Source organism: Lissotriton vulgaris, chromosome 2_1 (genome assembly GCF_964263255.1).
Source record: "Lissotriton vulgaris chromosome 2_1, aLisVul1.2, whole genome shotgun sequence".
Classification (NCBI taxonomy): domain Eukaryota; kingdom Metazoa; phylum Chordata; class Amphibia; order Caudata; family Salamandridae; genus Lissotriton; species Lissotriton vulgaris.
The window spans coordinates 830,549,226-830,571,538 of record NC_141687.1 but is presented as its reverse complement, the minus strand read 5'-3'; the positions used below and the strand labels follow the sequence as shown (position 1 = coordinate 830,571,538).

General features: G+C 48.2%; 1 protein-coding gene across 1 annotated transcript in view; it reads right to left on the bottom strand.

The window, feature by feature from the left end:
- Positions 1–22,313, bottom strand: part of PCNT (pericentrin) — a 1,129,672-nt gene that overhangs the window by 532,449 nt on the left and 574,910 nt on the right. The window contains exon 24 of the mRNA XM_086956243.1: positions 5,261–5,490. Coding sequence (XP_086812369.1) covers positions 5,261–5,490 — 230 coding nt within the window. The remainder of the gene's footprint in view (positions 1–5,260; positions 5,491–22,313) is intronic.

Here is a 22,313-nt window from a genome sequence, read left to right as displayed (position 1 = left end):
GACTTCCCAACTTGAATGGAAAAATCAAGTAAACTATACATTTGATGTGTTTAAACGTTTGGTGCATCCCTGTGAATCCATGCCGCTCCTCAGCAGGACAGACATCAGAAGCGCGCACACTCCTCGCGCTCGCTTTGAAAGGCCACGGACGGCCTAATTGGTTCGCTCTCCTCTCAGACATGTCCCCAAAGTGTGATATCACAGGCCCAGCAATAAATCTGCAGCTGTTACAAGACAAACACAAAAACAACAGTTGATGGACAGAATGCAGAACAATGTCATACATTCACTCCAGTACAGAGATCTGGGCCTAAATCCATCGTTTTTTGCACTCCACACCACCCCAGTTCAGACATGGTCATATGCAAATCAGTCTTGACCCTGTACCTCATAGGAACAGTCCATCCCGAACTGCTAAGCCATGTCTTTCCTGGACCGGAATCAAGCATCCTAGGACCGGTTTCTGGCTATCAGCCGTCATCAGCCAGGATAGCTTGACTCCAGTAGTGTGGAGACATACAAGCTGCAATGACAAGCAGCTCGCAAATGTTAAGCAGGAGCCATAAGACTGTTCGTAAACAGCACTCGAGATCACGCGGCGCAGACACCACAGGGTGACAGCAGGGACCTGTACCGCTTCCAGATGAGTTTTAGTATTTTTGGCAAAGGGCTGCTGAGGTGTGATGGGATGTCTCAGTTGGCACTTCAAGGGAGGTCGGCCGGGCTGGTGCGCAGTGCACTGTGTTTAAAGTGAAAGCAAGCAGAAGATGGTGGTGGACTGTCCACTGTCCTTACATGCACTTGCATGCTGTTAGGCTTGGACAAATGGTGAGAGCAGTCATCTTTGTCAATACCTGAGCGTGCACGTAAGGCTTTGGCAGAATCGATTGCAAAAAGTCCTCTCTGGCGAGAGCAGCTCATGAGCTACTTTCGCCAGGCGAGACCTAAAAAGTGTAAGAACACATATGGCATAGGCAGTCCGCAGTGAGGATCTAAAACAACTAAAGGCAGGAGTAATTAACCCTTTGCCTGTGGGGCTAATTCCCCCGCTGTGCTGAGGGGCGCGCACAGCGCCCCGGTGCTCATGACTAGCTCAGCTCGTCATGAGTCACGGTGGCCGTGTGCTTATGACGAGCTGAGCTTGTCACGGCCACACGCGTTTCTGTAGAACGTTCAGCAGAGCGGGGGAATTAGCCCCGCGTGCGAGCGTTGCGGCCCTTATGACTAGCTCAGCTCGTCATAAGCACACGGCCACCGTGGATCATGAAGAGCTGAGCTCGTCATGAGCATGGGAGGGGTTAACATGCTGACCAAACACAATCATGCATTTATAAAAGGCTCGAAAGGGAAAAGAGAAGGGGCTTCAAGCCACAGGGTACATTACAGCATGCCTCGCAGAGCAGCAAATGTGCCGCCCAGGCTTGACCTAAAAAGGAGTTTGGGAGGGAGATTTCTGCTGCTTGCAAAACATCTTAAATTGCTCTCATATTTAATGTGCTGCTCTTTTTTGACTTTATGGTGAAGAATTGGGCCATTGTACACTATGTATATAGGCTGCACTATTTGTCTTTTTCTTAAGTGTCTTTACCGGCTATACTGAAGAAAGGCGAAAGTCTCCATTTAGAAGATCTATTAAATAAGCATTTGCAATGCAATGGGTCTCGCATTTTGAGAATTTGAGCTATTGCCATTGTAAATGACAATGTCTTTTATTTATGTGTTTTGAAAACTTGTAAGCAGTGCTAACCACGCACTTTGTGCTTATAGTCCTTGCTTATGAACAGCAAGGCTGGAAGTAAAAGAGGCACAGTTACTGCCAGCCTTGCTTCTCATAAGCAACGACTAAGTACAAATACAATTAGTCGCTTTGAAATGTGACAAAATAATTATAATTATATTAGTTTCAGATTCGTTGTACTCTATGTGGAGCTGATGAAGGGAAATATATAGAAGGTCTAATATAAATTAGATGTGGTAGTTGCAGTACAGCAAGCTGCGTCTGTATGTCCCTAGTGAGGAAAGCACCAGCACTGCAAGTCTAGGTGCAGTAGCACAAGCTGTGCCTAGAGGTCCATAGTGAGCATCATAAACTTTGACGATATGGTAAATCTACCCCACCCATAATGCATTGCATGCAAGACAGTCCCACAAGTACATTCAAATAGCTATGTCCATGTATACAATTAGTAGCTTTGAAATGTGACAAAATAATTATATTAATTCCAGATTAGGTTGTACTTTATGTGGAGCTGATGAAGGGAAATTTATAGAAGGTCTAAAAGGGATGTGGTAGGTGCAGTAGCAAAAGCTGCGCCTAAATGTCCCTAGTGAGCAAAGCACCAGCACTGCTGGTCTCGGTGCAGTAGAACAAGATGTGACCTACACACCAGCAGTGCTTGTCTAGGTCCGGAAATGGCGCTGTCGCTGTTGGAAGCCCTTCCCCACGGAGGACAATGGCGGGCCTGGACAACTGGGTTGATGCCAGAGTGACAAAGGTTGGGGATCTTTTCCGGGACGGGGAGTTCCTCTCAGGACTTCAGTACTGACTGGGACATAACACAGGGGCGCTTTCTCCTATATGGGGCTGTCACGGGAGCGATGAGAAGACATTGAGGCACGGGGTCGACGGAACAGACGAGACACTACACATGCTGAATATATGAGTTTGGCGAATGGAACCATTAAGGCTGTGGCTTGCCTCTATAGAGCCATAGTACGGGACTCCCCACAGCCACTGGACAGATTAAGAGAAAAATGGGGGGACGATATTGGCAGGCCGCTAGATGACAAGGACTGGGAACACGTCTTAGAACGCACTCCCAAAGTATCTCGCAATGCCCGGTTTAGCCTGATCAGCTTCTATATACTCCATCAAGCCTATTTAACCCCAGAACGTATCAACCGATATTTTGACAGCGGGGACGCTAGATGTCCGAGGGGTCAAGATCAGGGGGCGCTCTTTATACATATGATTGAAACTGTGCCTCCTTAACACACTATTGGTATGAAGTAACACAAGTGACAGCGAGGGTGACGGAGAGGGTGGTCCCCTGCACGCCTGCCCATTTACTGCTCCACTTATTTCCACACTCTGCTAAAACCAAAACCACATCCAGGTTTCAGGACCTGGCATTTATACTGGCAAAACCAGAAATAACCAGTAGCTGGAAGAAACCAGGGGGCCCCAGTATCCTCAGATGGAAACGTGAGCTGGTGAAATGGGCGGGTTGCAAGGGCAGGGTCCTACTTCGGAATGCACATCGGGGAGTGGGAAAACTGGACCGGGTGCAGGCATGGGAAGGGCTGGTAGCGGACTTAACAAGAATGGACAGGGATTCAGAGGCTTCCACCCCAGAGAGGCTTCAGCATGTAGAGCACCCCCAGGGATCAGACTATGGCGGAATACCACAGTAGAGACAGGAGCATGAGAGCATTACCCGGCGCAGACACACACGGGTGAAGGGGTTCACAATGGAAGGACCAGGCACAACATCGGTTTTCACGCCTAAAGTGACCGAGAGCCTACTTACTGAGCTGAACAATAGTCGAAGGGAGACAGCAGTGTGGGGAGGGGGGAGTTTTTATTTGTTGCCTTATTGTTGGGGGAAGGGGAGGGGGATGGTGACAACGAACTAAATGTATTAGACATAGCATCTTGGGTGGTTACCTCTACTGTACTTAGACGCTTTTAGGAGAATGTTACATGACATCTAAAAGGCAATAACATTTGTTTAAAAAAAAAAAATGTGAGATGTGCTAGCGAGTGAAGAAATCACTGCCAATCTAGTTTAGGACTAAGTGAGGGTCCTGTCTGCAGGCCTTTAAGAAGGTAGTGCCTTGAGGTTGTAATTAAAAACTAGGGTGTAACAACAAACGTAACAGGGGATGTCCTCATGGGAGGTTACAAGAAGAGACAAGGAAGTATTAAGGAGGTACTATAAAGCCTAATGACAAATGAAAAGCCACCATTTACAAAGGACAGGGGCCATTTAAAAAGATGGGTGGGAATAAAGTGGAGCTTTATCCACATATCCTGAATACAGCAAGTCTCGAAGAGACCGCACAAGCGCTGCCTAGGTGAGACCTAAAATGTGCTTCGGGGTCCATGCATGTGGGCGGGACTATTCAAAACTTATGGCTATACAAGGAAACCCCTACGAGAGAAGGTTGAATTCCCTTCTTCAGGAGACAAGAAGCCAACTGACTTAACTACTCTATAATTACTCACCATTAAGACAATCCTCCTCATAGGCTTTGACCTGATAAATAGGAACTTTGAATAGGACGCACATAGCAGTGAAAGTTTCCAGTTCTTTATCTTGGTTTTAATGTTCCTTCCCTAACCTTCCTATTCTTTCACACTTGACCCTGTGAAGCGATCTACAACAGCATGTGGCAAAATACTTAAAAAAATAAAAATACATCTAATAGAAATAGAGGGATAACATGTCACTTCCAAGAAAAGCACAAAACAAAAGTGGTAAATGCCACAGAAAAATTATGGATTAGAGCTGGGACACGAGAATGGGCGCTTAGGTTGGTTGACCCACTGACTCTTTTTGTCTTTTTTTTTTTTTTAAGTGCCTGCATTTTTAATCAGACGTTTTTCTCCCCCAAACGCAAGCAATTGCCAGTGAGTTAAAATAAAGGAAGATCAGAACTAAAATGTGACTTAAATTTCTCCTGAATGCCTACCGTTTGATGCTCTATTACAGCAAACTTCTTATTGACCAGTCATAAACAACAACTTTTAGAGTAGACAGAGTATTGTTTAATAAACTAGCACAGTGAGAAATCAAACTGATTTCCAGAGTCCAGGCTTGTTTGCTGGGTACACCTTAAAGAGCCAGAATACGTGCACAAACATGACACTGTAAAGCAGACATTCATACATTTACCATAAAATACCACAGCCCAAAAAAAACAAGGGCAAGCACAATGTGCAAAAAAACGAAATTTGGTAACGCAATCTCTTTCCCTACCTTAATCGCCATACAAGACTCAAATTTATTAAACAGTTAACATCACACTCTTAACCCCTTCGATGTTCATGACGAGCTCAGCTCGTCATGAGGCACGGTTGAGCTGTGCTGATGATGAGCTGAGCTCGTCATGAACACACCCATAATCATTGACCCTCAGCACAGGAGGGGAATACCATCAGCAGCGATGGTGTTAAATACCCATGTTTCACCCCTGCGTGTGACGATACTTCTGGAAACGCACGTTCTACAAGAGTGAGATGTAGAGAAGAACTTACATCCATGAAGTGTCGCTGGTTTTTTAGTTGTTTCTCCAAAACTTGGATCTGCTGTCGAAGGTCACAGACTTCAGATGTGGCCGTAGCTAAATCTTGATTTCTACTTATTTGCTCTTCAAGCTCTGCCTCCAGCACATTCATTTGAGACAACAAATTAGCTCGATCCTTCTCAGACTGACATTTCAACTCCAACTTCTCTTGGGACAGGCGGTCCAACTCTTTATGTAGATCTAAAGAGAAAAATTAGCTGGCATCATCTTTTACAGGAACTTTTCCACAAGTTACAGCAAGTAAGTTTATATTCTATGCAAAATTACTATATATATATATATAGCTGGCCAAAACGCGTTATGACAGGTTGTGGGAGCACAGGAATCAAATAATAAATAAATATATATATATATATATATATATATATATATATATATATATATATATATATATATATATATATATATATATATATATATATATATATATCAACATTATCTCTCAATCATTAGCTAACAAACAAGTTACTTACCTTCGGTAACAATACATATGTAAGAAACATTAGTTAGTGATAGATTCCTTACCTTAGAATTACCCCAGGCGTCAGACTGGATCCAGAAACTTTGTCAGCAGTGCACCTGTGCGTTGGAAGGTGGCATCGTGCGGCTCCACGTCCATCGTGGTCGCCGAGATGATGTTGCGGCCGCTACTTATACACCGCCCGCGCAATCGGACATCAGTTCTGTACACAACTTTACACACCAGGAACGCAGAGCCGTGCAAGATACAGACCATTGGTGCATTGAAACTAGGGTCCTGAAAGGGATGATCTTAATCCTAGAAATCAGTTTGCAAAACAAGGAGGATGGGTGGGGCAGTAAGGAATCTATCACTAACTAATGTTTCTTAAAGATATATCATTACCAAAGGTAATTAACTTGTTCATCTGAAAGAAGCACGTAGTGATAGATTCCTCACCTTAGAATAGATACCCCAGCAATACCAACCCCGGTGGTGGGTCTGCGAACCAAGATCAAATCAGGAAGTCCTAGAGAACAGAATGGCCAAAGAAGCCATCTCTCTGGACTTGGCTGTACAGGCAATAGTGCTTAGTAAAGTGTGCAACAAGGCCCACATAGCTGCCTGACAGATGTCTTCTAAGGGGACACAAAGTCCCAAAGCCGTAGTGGCCGCCGTTGCCCTGGTGGAATGGGCACGCAGCCCCACCGGAGGCTCCTTTTTCAGCAGAGAATAACAGGCTTTAATACATAAGATGACCCATCGGGAAATAATCTGCTATTATACAGCCAGTCCTTTCTTGGCACCTACGTAGCCAACAAAGAGCTGGTCATCCAACCGGAATTGTTGGGTGCAATTAAGATAAAATGAGAGGGCACGTTTGGGTCCAGGCGGTGGAGCCTCTCTTCCTCTCTGGAAGGATGCGGAGGCGGAAAGAATGTGGATAAAGTGATGGTCTGCCCAATGTGAAAGGCAATGACAACTTTTGGAAAAAAGGATGGACGTGTTCTGAGCACAACCTTGGCTGGATGGACAGACAGAAAAGGAAGTTTACAACAAAGAGCCTATAGCTCACTCACTCTCCCAGCAGAGGTGATGGCAACAAGGAAAGCATTCTTCAGAGTTAACAAACGAAGAGGACAGTTGTGAAGAGGCTCAAAGGGAGCACACATCAAGTATGTAAGAACCAGGTACAAGTCCCACTGTGGCATTACGAACGGAAATAAAAGGGAAAAGATGAGTAATGCCTTTGAGGAATCTATTTACAACAGGGGACTTGAAAAAAGTGGGCTGATCAATAAGCCTGAGAAAGGCCGAAATAGCAGAAAGGTAGCCCTTCATAGTGCCCGGAGCAGAGCCCTGCTGGGCGAAAGAAAGAAGAAACAGTAGGACTTCAGAAAGAGGGGCAGAAAGGGGTTCATAGACTTTGTTGTGTACCATACCACAAATTTGTTCCACCTGCAGGAGTATAGCAACTTAGTGGAGACACCTGGCTGCCAGAATGACATCACAGACTTCAGGAGGCAAGTTGAAAGGAATCAACTGCGGTCGCTCAATCTCCACGCAAAGAGGTGGAGACCGGACAGGTTCGGGTGGAGGACCGTCCCCTGCTGCTGTGACAGAAGATCCTCCCGTAAAGGCAGTCGGATCGGGGGATCAGTGGTCATACTGAGTAGCTCGGGATACCAAACTCTTGGAGCCCAGTCCGGTGCCACAAGAATGACTTGTGCCCGGTCGCGCCTTATCTTCTTCAGCACTCTGGGCAGAAGTGGTATAGGCGGAAAGGCGTACAATAGACCACAACTCCACTCGCGACGAGAAGATTCACCTAGCGAGTGCCACCTTGGGAAATCCAACGCACAGAACTGCTGACATTGAGCGTTCTCTTCGGTGGCGAATAGATCTAACCAAGGCTCTCCTCACTGCTGAAAGAGACCTTGTGCCACGTCGGAGTTCAGACGCCATTCGTGATCCATCATGCACCGGCGGCGGAGTTTGTATGCCCTGGCGTTCAGTGAACCTGCCAGGTGTTGAACAACCAGGAAAATGCCCTGACATAGGGTCCACGATCCAGCCCCGCCTTGTTTTTTTTGCAGTACCACATGGCGGTAGTGTTGTCTGTGAACACCTGCACTACTCCTCCCCTTGATAGAGGGAAGGAAAACCTTCAGTGCAAGTCAGATTACCAAAAGTTCCAAAAGGTTGATATAGAGCCTTGACTCGGCCAGAGGCCTCTGATCTCCATCTCTCCCATGTGGCCAACCCATCCCAGGAGGGACACATCAGTCACCACTGTGTGCTCCAGTTGGGGAAGGGAGAGGGATCTGCCACTGACCCAATGCCGGTTTGTGAGCCATCACTGTAGCTGTTGTGCAGTGCCCTCCGAGATCTGGACGTAATCGGACAGGTTTCCCCGATGCTGCGCTCACTGGAACTTCAAGTCCCACTGCAGAGCCCGCATATGCCATCTGGCAAAAGAGTGACCAGCCGGATGCAGGAGGCCATGAGGATCACAGGATAGAGGCTGAAAGATCGGAATCATAGCCTGAATATCCCGGACTCGCCGTTCCGGAGGGTAGGCCCAAAAGTGCGTTGTATCCAGAACCCCTCTGATGAAGGAATCCGGTGCGACTTCGGCACATTGATGGAGAAACCCAGCAAATGCAGGAGTTCAGCCGTAGTCTAGAGGTGGGAGACGACTGTTCGGGGCGAGCCAGTCTTCAACAGCCAGTCGTCGAGATAAAGGAAGACTGGAATCCCTGATCTGCACAAATGAGCTGCGACCACCACCATCAATTCCGTGAACACCCGAGGGGCGCTGGTAAGGCCAAAGGGGAGCATGGTGGCCAAAGGGGAGAACGGTAAATAAAGTGCTCATGGCCTACCGTGAACCTCAGGTAATGCCTGTGGGTCGGCAGGAAGGAAATGTGGCAATATGTATCCTGCAGGTCCAACTCTACCATCCAGTCTCCAGGGTCGAGGGCAGACAAGACCTGAGCCAGTTATCTTGCGCTTCTCCTTCCGAAGTAAGCGATTGACGTCCCTGAGGTCCAAGATAGGACACAGGCCCTTGTGTCCTTCTTGGGCACCAGAAAGCAGTGGGAATAACAACCACGTCCTATTTCTGGCACAGGAATGCGCTCAATGGCCCCCTTGGCCAAGAGGGCTGCAACTTCCTGTTGAAGAGGTGCCAATTGATACCCCGACATGCAGTGGTAGTGGGGTGGCCTGGCTGGAGGGGTAGCCTCGAAGGGGAGGGAGGAGCCCCTTCGGACTATTTGTAAAACCCACCTGTCTGAAGTGATGGTACGCCAGTCGGGGAGGTGATGGCTGATCTTGCCGCCCACTGGCATTTGATGGGCCTGAAAGACCGGACTAGGAAGGTTTGGAGGCAGTGGTGGCCAGGGTGGAGGTGGACTGACCCACCCGCTGGCCACCTGACCCATCTCGGCGGGTCCCATGTCCGTGGCGCCCGTTCTGTGGTCACGAAAGAAGCGAAAAGCAGAAGGCGGAGGAGGGCGCGTGGCCAAAAGGCCCAAGGACTTGGCCGAAGCCTGAGAGTCCTTAAAGCGCTCCAACGCACTATCTGCTTTATTGCCAAAAAGGCGAATGTCATTAAAGGGCATGTCCATCAAAGTGTCTGGACATCCTCCGAAAAACCAGTTGTCCTCAGCCAGGCGTGGTGACTGAGCGCCACTGTCGTGGAAATCACTGTGTCCAGCAAGTCTGCGATGTCAAGGCCACATCGAATTGTGAAATTTGCTGCATTTCTCCCTTTAGCAATAGCTTGAGAGAGCAATGTCCAGGCCTCCTCCGAACACTGAGGCGGCACGTGCGCCACCGGCACCGGCACCTTGCGCCTTGAGACCCTCCGGGTAAGTAGTGCGCTCTATAAATGTCTTTGATTGATTGATTGATTATCCCACACAGAGCGGGACAAACGGCCCAAGAGGCATGCAGTGTTCACAGACCGCAGCCCTGAACTGGCCAAAGAATATTTTTTCTTACCGAACTGTTCCAATTTCTTGGATTTCCTGTCAGGGGGTGCGGAAGGGAATGAGTTTTGGGACGCAGAGGCTTGGACAACCAAGCTCTCAGGGGTTGGGTGTTGGGAAAGGAAAATGGGGTCGCCCGTGCCAGGCGATGGCGTCTGGACACGTTCCTATCCACTGGAGCCCCTGTGTTGGGCCTGGACCAGGAGCCTAAAAGAACGTCAGAAAGTGCATCATTATAGGGCAGCAGTGGCTCCGCAGAGGTAGCCGCCGGCTGAAGCACTTCTGTCAGGAGGTTAGTCCTGACTGCCACTGTAGGGAGCTCGAGGTGGAAGGCCTCGGCCAAACTATGCAACACCACTTTGCAACTCGCAAACATCTTCCATAGCCACGGTAGGAGGAGTTAGCATGCCACGGTCAGGAGAGTTGTCAAGACCACTGGCATCCCCCAATTCATCTGCCCAGTCCAGGTCAAACTCACACTGTGCTGTGAGAGGGTCCTCAGACCCCTCCCGGTCCTCCCCTTCCTCCGAAGGGTGATTAATAGGTCAAAAATAAAGAGGCTAGACATAGGGGTATAAAAGACCCCATCAGCATCGGACTCCGCATCGAGCATCGCCGTTCCGGTGCCGTGTCCACATCAGTGCTGAAACCAGGGTCGAGGTCGTCCAGGGGCACGGGCAACGTCAGAGGTGGTGCTGGTGGGGTCAGTGGAGGTGTCACGAGTTCAACTGGCGTCGACCGGGATCCAGGCCTGGATCCTTGGGGGCACTGCGGTGCCTGGGCCGGAGCTGACAGCGATGGTGGAACCGGAGCCACCGACAGTGAAGAGCGAGGGCTCCAGTCACAACTGCCTGCAGTTACAAGCTTTCCTTAAGGCAATAAAGCATTGTTGTATGACAATTTCTCATTGCTTCCTCTTTTCGTTATGGGTTAGGAGGATATTGTTCTTGCTATGCAAACCTATGTCATTTCGGCATTTTTGCCATGTTGGAAACATTCTCGGCTGCATGTATATGTTTTCACATACACACACGTACATATATACACATGCATATACACATACACACACACATATATCTATATCTAACCAGCAACAGCTTCCTGTTTGATGAGCAACTCTATGCACAGGTATCTGGAGACCGCGATGGGCACCTGCTTTGCCCCCAGCTACGCAAACTTGTTTGTGGGCTGGTGGGAGGAGCGGGTGCCCAGGGTGCTCCAGAACGGGGGGCGTGAAGCAGGAAGGGTAGTGAGGTGGTACGGATATATAGATGACCTCTTCATCGTGTGGCAGGGGGCGATGAAGATGGCACATCAGTATATCGAGGTCCTGAACAATAACAACTGCAACCTGCACTTCTCGGGGACAGTTAGCCCAGTGGCAGTGGACTATCTGGACCTGAGGGTGTTTGTGGAGCAAGGCACATACCTCGCTATACCGCAAACCGACGGCAGGGAATTCCATCCTGAGGACTGACAGCAACCACCCCACCAGATTGATACAAAGCATCCCCAATGGGGAGCTTCTTAGACTTAAACGGAACAGAAGCAGGGACGAGGATTTCGACCTGGCGGCCCAACGTTGCATAGAGAGATTCTGTAAAAGAGGATATGATTCCACTTCTCTATCTAAAACACTGGCAAGGGTGAGAAAGATCCCAAGGGCCCACTTACTTAAAGAGAAACCTGTAAACACTCAACCAATCAATGTGGGAAAATTTCGGATGATCAACCCATACACTACCAAGTCCCACAATCTCAAGAGAATACTGTACAAGAACTGGCACATCCTCAGAACTGACCCAGTATTAAAGGAAGACATTCCACCTAAACCCCTAGTAACGTTCCGGAAAGCAAGATCTTTAAAAGATTCACTAGTGAGGAGTCACTTTGATAAAGTAATTCCTAAGACAGGCAAAATAGCTGATATTAGGGGGATTTTACCCCTGCGGCAAATGTAAGGCTTGTTCGGGAAGCAAGAGGGTTTGTTCCTATTGGATACCAGGAGCAGACATTTCTAAACCTATCAAGTTCTTGACATGCAGCACCATCTATGCAATATACTGCCTTGTCTGTCCGTGCGGCCTAAGGTACGTAGGTAGCACAATCCTTCAGCTAAAAATCAGAGTTCTGGAACACCTTAGGGCGATCCACAAGGCAGATCCCACCTACCCCGTCGCAAGACATTTTGATCAGGCACACAAAAGAGACCGAAGTAAATTACAGTACTTGGGCCTAGACAATGTGCCGGAGAGTGCGAGAGGCGGAGATAGGCTGAAAAAGCTGAGACGTCTAGAATCCAGGTATGTTATAGATTTGATGACCAAAGTACCCTTGGAGTTGAACAGCGGTGAAGACCTCGCTGCTCATTTGGGAAAATGAGTGTAACGTGGACTGATTTAACGGAGAGTAAGACTGCAGTAGAAATCTGTAAATCATGGTTGGAATCGATGAATTGACAGTGAGGGTCATCCCCCATGTGTAACTGTAAATATTATGTTTTTGAACATTATGATATTTTGACCTTTGACATTAAGATGTAAGTTCTGATTAATTGAACTGATTGATTTTTACTGACCTTTCCAGATTTTTTCAGATTTTGTCTGATTTGGGTCTTTCGCACATCCTGTTAGAGTTTAGATGGATTCTGATGGATTTTGATGAACTTTGAATGTGAATTACTTTGGCAATTACAATCTGTGATTCTGAAATGCATTTTATAATGAGAACACACGTTGCGCAGAACTGGGAGAAATTTAGTTATGTTGATTGTATAGAAGTTCTATGCGGTATAAAGCAATGGATGTCCTACCTGCTGGCTGAACTGAGTAACTAAGCCAATCCATGGCTCTATTGACTATCGGAAATTTGAAAAGGAGGCGCGAGGATTTGCGCTCCCTAAGACTCCCCGTGGAGGTAACACCCAGGGAGAAACGCCGATACACGGAGAGATGTTGTTAAACCTCAGATTAAATTGCACTGAGTAGGCGCACCGCAAAGATGGAAATATGCACCTTAATTGCTGGCTTTAACATATATTAACATGTTTAAAGATGGCGCGGCGCTCAGTTGCATTGTTAGTAGTCCATCATTAATGTTTAGTTAAGCATGTGACTGCATTAATACCTTATTTTAGCCCGCGCAGTGCGACTAACACTGACGAAGGCTTGATGCTTAAACGAGTCTGTTGTCTCTGAAATTAACCCCTTCGATGCGCGTGACAAGGTCAGCTCATCATGGGCGTTACCTGCGCTGCGCGTGTGACGAGCTGACCTTGTCACGTAACGCAGGATTTTCAAAATCGCAGCACACAGTGGGAAAACCGCTAGCGCGCATGCGGTTAAAAACTAAAGTGTGAGCATCTATTTGGTTTACGAGTGCGGTTCTTCTGAGCATATTCTTGGGAGCTGAGAATTGTGACATTGCGGGAATCCACTACCGCAGGCCGCACCCACCCGCGAGTGCCTCGGATTGTCAGTGGGACCGGGAGTATGTATATGTATATATATAAATATATTATATGTAGATCCAGCCCGTCTTAAATGTGCTGACCGCACAGAAAGGCACACAGACAGCAAAATAGCACTACAGAGGCAAGCTTCTTCAAATTGCTATTTATTTCATCAACTCATGGGTGAAAAACGATGTCATCAGACGCGTTTCAGGCACGTCCGTGCCCTTGCTCACTGATAATCAACAAGTAGCATACACAGCGTTTTTAAAACACAGGACTTCACATGTCGGGCCAAACCACAGTGGTGAATAGTAAACAGAGTCGAAGGACTATCAATGCATGCACTCAGCTTGCAGATCATATTGTGGGCGCCATCTTAGCACGGTGCATAGAACAACAAAAACACATGAGATACTAATGCCAAGCGCCACAGTTATTTTCATAATTGCTCCACATATTGATAAATGTGAATTACTATAAAACAAATAGCACACGTAAACATTACTGATAAACTAAAATGCCAAGAGTAGTATCAATCTATAAGCGTTGCTTCACATACATAAAAGCTGATGGACGCCCTGATCAAGCATTGCTGTGAGTGCTAGTACGGAAACCCAAATGCGTATATGAGCCCATATACCAACATTATACTCTAATTAGATAAAATTCATTATACAATAGAAAAGCGGGAACGTGCAAATTGTCCATGCAGTGTCATAGTACTCTACAAATACTCAATTGTGCAAGCTAGTCCATGCGTAAATCACATTTAAAATCATTTGATTAACAAGAAATTAATATATATACACTAGTGCCAATACGATCATGCGTAAGAAAGCACAACAGAATGAGTACTAACTCCATATGTAAAGTGCATATGTGCAGTGATGTTACTTGATTGGCGATCAAAGGGGAATGAACACTGTTCATTGACAGATATCAACAGTACCAATACGTTTGCGCAAAACTCCCATGCCTAGCTCACTGTGCAAAATGCATACTTATAGGTTCAGATACAGTACTATCATATATTCGTTGTGCGAAGCATCGCAAATGATCAATTGCACCATTATGGATCATACGCTTCTGTTATGGACAAAAAATAAGTAAACTACCCTTTCAATAATCCAAGGCCACCATACTGTAAAAAGGCATTTGTAGGAAGATGTAAATTTACTGACTCGGTTCACTATAGGGCCTAGCTGTGTGCATTGCCTTCTGAATAGAATGTGTGATGCTAAGAAAACGTGCTTAACATATAAAGTGGATGGCCTTGAAATAAAAATGAAAAAATATATTTTTTTATGTAAAAGTGCTCGTGGAACGTGAAATAACTAATATAAATCTCATCTCACTTACTGTGGGGGTTTCTGAAAATCTCATAAATAAATTGAACTTTTATCACCTGATAAATCTGCATGGTCATCAATGCAAAATGCCCCCTGGATGGTCATACTATGCTGGCCCCGACAAAGTAGCCCGTCTTCTAGATCATAAGAAATTATGGAGGTCCTCTCCCATTTTGAGACCCCCTGGGGCTTTGCTATTGAGCTGCACTATATATTTCGATTCTAACTGCCTCAGGATTTTCTCGTTGTCCCCTCCTCTTTTTCTGGGGATTACAGCGTCTCTGACAAAATACGTCAAATGTGCCAAGTTTTTATTGTGCACCGTCTGGAAATGTCGAGCTACCGGGAAGCTTTGATCAGCGTACATAATGGCGCGTAAATGCTGCAAAATACATTGGTGCACAGGTAGCTTTGTGCTGCCAACGTATTGTAAATTACAGCTACATTTGAGTAAATAGACGGCTAGTTCAGTACGGCAGGTATAGTGGTCTCTCAAAGCTATGGGGTTAACATCAAAGGGTGTCTAATAGGATCTAGTGTTGACCCCATATTTGCAGGCTCTACAGGAGCTACAGCAGAAAAACAATTTGCGGGGAGATAGCCAGTCGCTGTTTTTGGCGGTTTCTGGACTATTAATGACTAAGTCATTGCGCATGGCGTACGCACGCCTAAATGGGACGGTAGGTGTTTTGGGCATGATGTCCCCTAGGAGTTGATCTGTTAGTAAGATCGGCCATTGTTGCTTCACAATTTTTGTCAGTTGGCGTGCTTGGCGACTATAGCAAGTAATGAGTCTGAGGGTATTGCCGTCCTGTGATTTACTCTCGATGGTTTTACTCTCTCCGTCAGGATTTAGAAGGTCATGCCTGTTCAGTGAGTTGGCTTTAGTCATAGCTATATCTAAGGTAGATGGTTTGTATCCCCCTGCTATGAGCCTGGCTTTTGCTTCTTGTTGGCACCGTTCCCTAAGGATTAAACTACTGCATGACCTATGGATTCTCAGGAACTCCCCATAGGGGATGCTCCTGATTGTATGCCGAGGATGGAAACTTGCAGCATGCAATATAGAGTTTCCTGACGTTGCTTTCCTATATAAACTGGTGACTATCTGGTTGTCGATGATATCCAGTTTAACATCTAGGAAATTGGCCGTGGACTTGCTGATACTTGCTGTGAAATGGAGGTTTAGCTGGTTCAGGTTAATGGTTTGAACAAATTGTCTAGCTAATGCCTCTGTGCCCCTCCAAATTATACACACATCGTCAATGTAGCGCCAATACTCAATCACATTGTTTTGCCAGAAGCCCACATGTTCCACCTTGAGGACGTGTTCCTCCCACCAGCCTACGTGGAGCCCCGCGAAGCTGGGGGAGAAACAAGAACCCATGGCGACGCCCCTTAGTTGCCTGTATACTTTGTTGTTGAAAAGGAAGGAGTAGTTTCTGTCCTGTAACTCAAGTTCTGTAGTAGGGGTATCTCTGTTATAGTCATAATCTAGTGAATAGTCCCGCCCATGTGCGTGGAACCCGGAAATAAAAAAATAATCTCTTAAGTTGTCAAATCATGCAGAAACTGCAAAGACACTTAAGAGAGAATTTAAAGACAAATAATGCAGCCTATATCCACAGGCTACACTGTCCAGTACTTCAACTAGAAATTCCACCAAACAACACCACATACAACACAGCCTGCCTAGTTTCTACCATAGAGAAACTTGCCTCTACCAGTAAAAGACTCTGGAATGATAGAGAGAAAGGCATGGACAGACAAGCCCCATAGCCTGCCATTATGTGGCTTAAATAGGATACTGTGCCTTTAAGAGAACTTTCCAGAACTTTCTCCCAGTATCCCAGAATGCACAGCAGGTCCCTTTTACTTTCAGTTCTTTTTGAAGGCGTAGCACGCCAGACCTGTAGCATTCCTTACATGAATCATTATCTCCACCGGGGAGGAGGGCGGGCGCTTATGACTATAACAGAGGTATCCCTACTACAGAACTGGAGTTACAGGACAGAAACTACTCCTTCTGTAGTAGGGGATCTCTGTGTATAGTCATAATCTAGTGAATAGAATGGCAAGCCCATCCCCACACCAAAGCGGCAGTGGAGAAAAGAAATTAACACCACTAATGTGCGAACAAATTCCGCAGCGAAGCCTGCCCAACCTGAGCATCTGCCCTGGCATCAGTGTCCATACAGTAATGCTTAGCAAAGGTATGAACCGACTTCCAAGTGGCCATCTTGCAGATCTCTGCAATCGGAACATTACGGAGTAAAGCTGTCGTGGCAGCTTTTCCCCTGGTGGAATGAGCCTTAGGTTTACCCCTAAGGTCTTACTAGCTTTTTGGTAACACAATTGTATGCAGGACACAATCCACCTAGAGATGGACTGCTTGGAGGTAGCAAGACCTGTCCTGACCGATCCATAATTGACAAATAATTGGTCTAACCTACGAATATCTTTGGTTTTATCCAGATAAAACTTCAACACCCTAACATCCAGGGAATGTAGATACCTTTCCGCTGGAGATGAAGGATTCTGAAAGAACGTAGGCAACGTTATGGTCTGGTTGACATGAAAATCAGAAATAACCTTGGGAAGAAATTTAGGGTGAGTATGCATAACAACCTTAGCAGCATGAAATACAGTACAAGGTTCTTGGCAACACAACGCCTGAATTTCACTCAGGCCGATGTAATGGCCACGAGGAACGCCGCCTTCCAGGAAAGGTGCTGCAACGAAGCCTTATGAATAGGTTCAAAAGGCTCCTTCATCAATCTGGACAGCACCACATTCAATTCCCATGAAGGCGAAGGAAGCCTGACAGGAGGGAACACTTTCTTCAAGCCTCCCAAAAAATCTTTGATCACAGGGATCTGGAAGAAGGAAGTCTGTGAAGGGCATTTCCTGTAGGCAGTCAATGCAGCAAGATGAAACTTAATGGAATGAACATTAAGGCCAGACTGCGCCAAATGCAGAAGGTAGGGAAGGATGACGTCTTCCTTGCACGTCGTCGGGTCATAGGTCTTAGACTGACACCAGATACAGAACCTCTTCCATAGGAAGCATAGGAAGTCCGAGTGGAAGGTCTCAGATTCCTTCAGTATGTCTGTGCAATCTTTGGGCAGATTCAGATGGCCATATTGCACTATCTCAGGAGCCATTCCGCCAAACTCAAAGACGAGAGGTTGGGGTGCAACATCTGCCCCCCGAACTTCGTGAGAAGTTCCGGCCTGCACGGCAGCCGTATGTGAGGAAGGAGAGACCGATTAAGCAGGTCCGTGAACCACCACTGCCTGGGCCATTCCGGGGGCAATGAGAATCATCCCAGCCCTGGACCGGGCCAGCTTGATGAGTACCGCCGGAATCAAGGGAATGGGCGGAAAAGCGTACAGAAAGCTGTTCGACCAGTTGATCCATAGCGCATTCCCCAGCGTCCACTGCTGGTAGTACCTGGAGGCGAAGTCTCGGCATTTGCTGTTTTCGGCAGTGGCGAACGTCTGGAGTCCCCCACCTTTTGAAGACTTCTCCTAGTACTTCGTCATTTATGACCCATTTGTGGTTTTCCTCAATCAGTCTGCTCAGTGCGTCCGCCTGAACATTCTGCACACCTGGCAGATGGGTGGCCGTTATCGTGAATCCTCTGGCCAGAAGCCAGTGCCAGATTGTCTGCGCCTCCTGCGACAGGGTGCGTGATCTCGAGCCCCCCTGCTTGTTGAGGTAATACATCATGGTCATAATGTCAGTCTGTACAAGCAGAGAGTTGGTCTGGAAGGACGGATGAAAGGCCTTCAGTGCCAAGTGAACAGCTCTGAATTCCAGGAAATTGATACGATACGTGGCCTCCATCAGGGACCACGTTCCTTGAATCTGTAGGTTTCCGGAGTGCGCTCCCCAGCCCTGGAGAGACGCATCCGTCACGACAGTCTGCGTGGGAATGTCCTTGTGGAAGGGAACCCCTCTGAGGAGATTCTCCGCTGAACACCACCACTTCAGAGACTGAAGAGCATGCAGAGACAGTCGTATCTTGTCGTCCCAAGATCCTTTCCTCTGATCCCACTGGTCTTCCAAGCACTCCTGCAGCTGTCTCATGTGCAGCCGTGCGTGTGGCGTCAGGAAGATACAAGAGGCCATCGATCACAGCAGAGAAGACACCGTCCTCACTGTTGTAGATGGAGTGGTCATAAGAGCCTGAGCCTTCCGAAGGAGTGATAATCGTCGCTCTTCTGAAGGAGACACGCTTGCTGACAGCGTATTGATGGAGGCTCCCAAGTACTGTATGCATTGGACCGGAGTCGGGACAGACTTGGACATGTTGATGTGCAACCCCAGCTTGTTCAAGAGAACGCACGTCTTCTGGAAGTGTGCTCGAGCTTCCGAGAAGGAGGGAGGCCTTGATCAACCAATCGTCCAGGTACGGGTAGACGAACACCTTGTTCTTCCTCAGGTGTGCTGCTACCACCGCCATGCACTTCGAGAACGTTGTCGGCGCAGATTTTAGTCCGAATGGGAGTACTGTGTATTGATAATGATTGGCGCCGACTTGGAACCGCAGGAACTTCCTTTTTTTGTGTGCAATGGGCACATGGAAGTACGCATCCTGTAGGTCTATAGCACATAGCCAGTCTCCCTGTTGCAACTGAGGATAAATATGATGCAACGACAGCATGCAAAACATTTCCCTGCGAATCCATCTGTTTGCCTGTCGCAAGTCCAGAATGGGCCGGAACTTGTTCTTGTCCTTCTTGCGAACCAGGAAGAACCGGGAGTACAGACCTCTTCCTCTCTGAGACAGAGGTACGCCTTCTATCGCCCTTTTCCTTAACAGGATATCTGCCTCCGCCTGACGCTCGCGCAGCTGAAAGTGCGAGCTGACCGATGGAATTGCTGGAGGGGGGCTGGTGAACCGAAGACTGTATCCATTGCAAACAATATTCAGCACCCACTTGTCCTGAGTAATTTTTCTCTACTCTGCCAGAAAAAATAGAATGCTTGATGTTGCTGCGACTGTCCCGAAGCTTGGCCACGTCCTCTGCCCTGCCCACCGAACCGCCATTGGAATGGGCGGTATGATTTCTTCGCTTCTTTGGGCTTCTCTAGACTCACAGCCGTGAGTGTTTCGGCCTCCACCTTCATGCGGGCCATTTCGTCATCTGCATGTTTCCCAAATAGGGTTTCGCCAGAGAATGGAAGGTTGCCTACCCTTTGCTGTGCGTCTGGTTTCAGTGATGTAAGGCGGAGCCAGGCGTGACGTCGCTGGTTAATCCCATGGCAAAAGCCATGTGCCGCTAAGAGGGATGAATCTGCCGCAGCGCTGATAATTTGATTCGCTACCAGCATCCCTTCGTTTAGCACTTCCTGGAAGTCTTCCCGCTTCTCACGAGGTAAGTGTTCCGCAAACTGCTGGAGCGAGTCCCAGAGGGCGCGGTCGTAGCGCCCCAACAAAGCCGTGGCACTCGCAGCCTTCATAGAGGTCGCCGATGTTCCACATACTTTCCTTCCAGCTGAATCCATCCATCTAGACTCTGTCAGGGGGGACAGTGGATGACTGTGTGGTGGCATGTTTGCGGGCTGCCGTCACAATCACAGAATCCGGAGGAGGTTCCACCCTTAGAAAAGCCGGGTCAGAATCGGGAGCCCGGTATTTTTTCTGCAATCTCGATGGGGCCGCCTTAGTCACCGCAGGGGTGAGGAAAAGGTCCATGGCCGGTTCCTCCAGGCCCGACACCAGAGGTAGTAGTGGACGAGACAGGTGTTTCTGGTGCAGTGTCTCGAAAATGACTGATGTCTTAGGCGTGGGCACCATCAAGGATATGCCCAATTTGGCAGAGCCTCTCAAAAGGACATCATGGAACGCCACCAGGTCATCCACCGGCGACACCCTCGTGTCCGGTGATCCCGACAAAGTCGGAGAGTAGTCCCTGGTCCCTGAGGACCTCGTGCGAGAGCGAGATCTGTGCCTCCGATGGCAGTGTCTCGACCGCGTGGACAACCTATGGCGCGATCGCTCCTTCCTCCTGGAGCGAGAGCGTGATCTCCCGGGACATGGACGCTCCACAGGTTTCCGTGGGGGTGTCTTCCACGGTTCCTCCTGGGGCCTTGGTCTAGGAGTCCCCTTAGGTGGTGTAGGAAGAGGAGGCAGTGACGTTGACCTTGGCGGAGGGACAGGGGTATCTCCGACCGAGGGGCGGGCCCATGCGGTGGTAGTGGTCGTCCTGGTGTAAGCGGAGGGTTGGTGGGAGGGTCCTCCTTAGGTACAGGAGGGGGGGGGGCAACTTAGGCTGAGGTGGTGTATATACCACCGAGTACACCAAGCCCGGTGACTTCTTCGGGGAAGGTGACTGCGACCCAGCCCCTTCAGCAGGCCAACGCTTTCTCCTGCGCCCTCCACTAGATCCAGCCTGACTTCTGGAGCCAGAACTCCTCCTGCGCCGTTTAGGAGAGTTGGAGCAACTCCTAGACGCCGATCTCTACCTTCTCGACGCTGAGCGTCGCTTTTCCGGCGCCGAACGCCGCCTCCGCGACATCAACCTCTTCTTCCTCGACTCCGAACGCCGCCCTCCATGACGTCGACCTCTTCTTCCTTGACTCCGAAAGCCGCCTCCGCGACGTCGACCGTTCCATTCTCTACGACGAGCGTCGACTCCTCCTTCTCGAGGTCCTAGACGTCGAGGATCCCCTCGACGCAGATCGTTGTCTCGACGGCGACCGGCGCTGTCGCCTCGACGGCGCGCGCCGACGCCTGTCGCTCCTTCTTAGACGTCAATAATCCGACGCTGACGACGACGATGAAGATGCAGTCGACGGTGGTCTCGACGGCGGCCTCTCCAGGCCCTTCGACGACGAATCCTCACGCTGTCTCGACCCGGAGCCCCGGGGAGATGGGGAACACACCGCCGTCATCCCTCTCGACGTTGTCGTCGATGTAATCGACGCCGACGGAGACCGGGACCGTTTGCTGGTCTTCCTGCCTCTGGGGAGCCCCCCAGAGGCCTCAGCAGAGGAAGAGGGAGCCTTCCCGGTCTGCCCAGACCCACCTGCAGCCTGCAGTCGTCTGTCCTCCAGGCCTTGAAGCTTAATCTTCAGCCTTTCCCTCAGAGTTCTTGCAGAAAGGTGCTTGCAGATGTCACACTCTTCAGGGACATGTGCTTCAGGAAGGCAGATGATGCAGACCTCGTGTGGATCAGTCTTGGCCTTCTTCCTCCCACAGACAGGGCATTTGTCGAAAAGAGCAGGCATTTTAGAGAGCCCTAAAACACCTGAACAAACACACAGGAGAGAAGGGAAAGCACCAAGACAAAAACTGAAACACTTAAATCACAAAGTGTACAAAAAATCCAATAAACCCTTGAAAAAAGGGAGAGCTCAATGCCAGGGTCCTGTAAGCAGGAGCCGGAAAAAAGAACTGAAAGTAAAAGGGGCCTGCTGTGCATTCTGGGATACTGGGAGAAAGTTCTGGAAAGTTCTCTTAAAGGCACAATATCCTATTTAAGCCACATAATGGCAGCCTATTGGGCTTGTCTGTCCATGCCTTCCTCTCTATCATTCCAGAGTCTTTTACTGGTAGAGGCAAGTTTCTCTATGGTAGAAACTGGGCAGGCTGTGTTGTATGTGGTGTTTGGTGGAATTTCTAGTTGAAGTACTGGACAGTGTAGCCTGTGGATATAGGCTGCATTATTTGTCTTTAAATTCTCTCTTAAGTGTCTTTGCAGTTTCTGCATGATTTGACAATTTAAGAGATTATT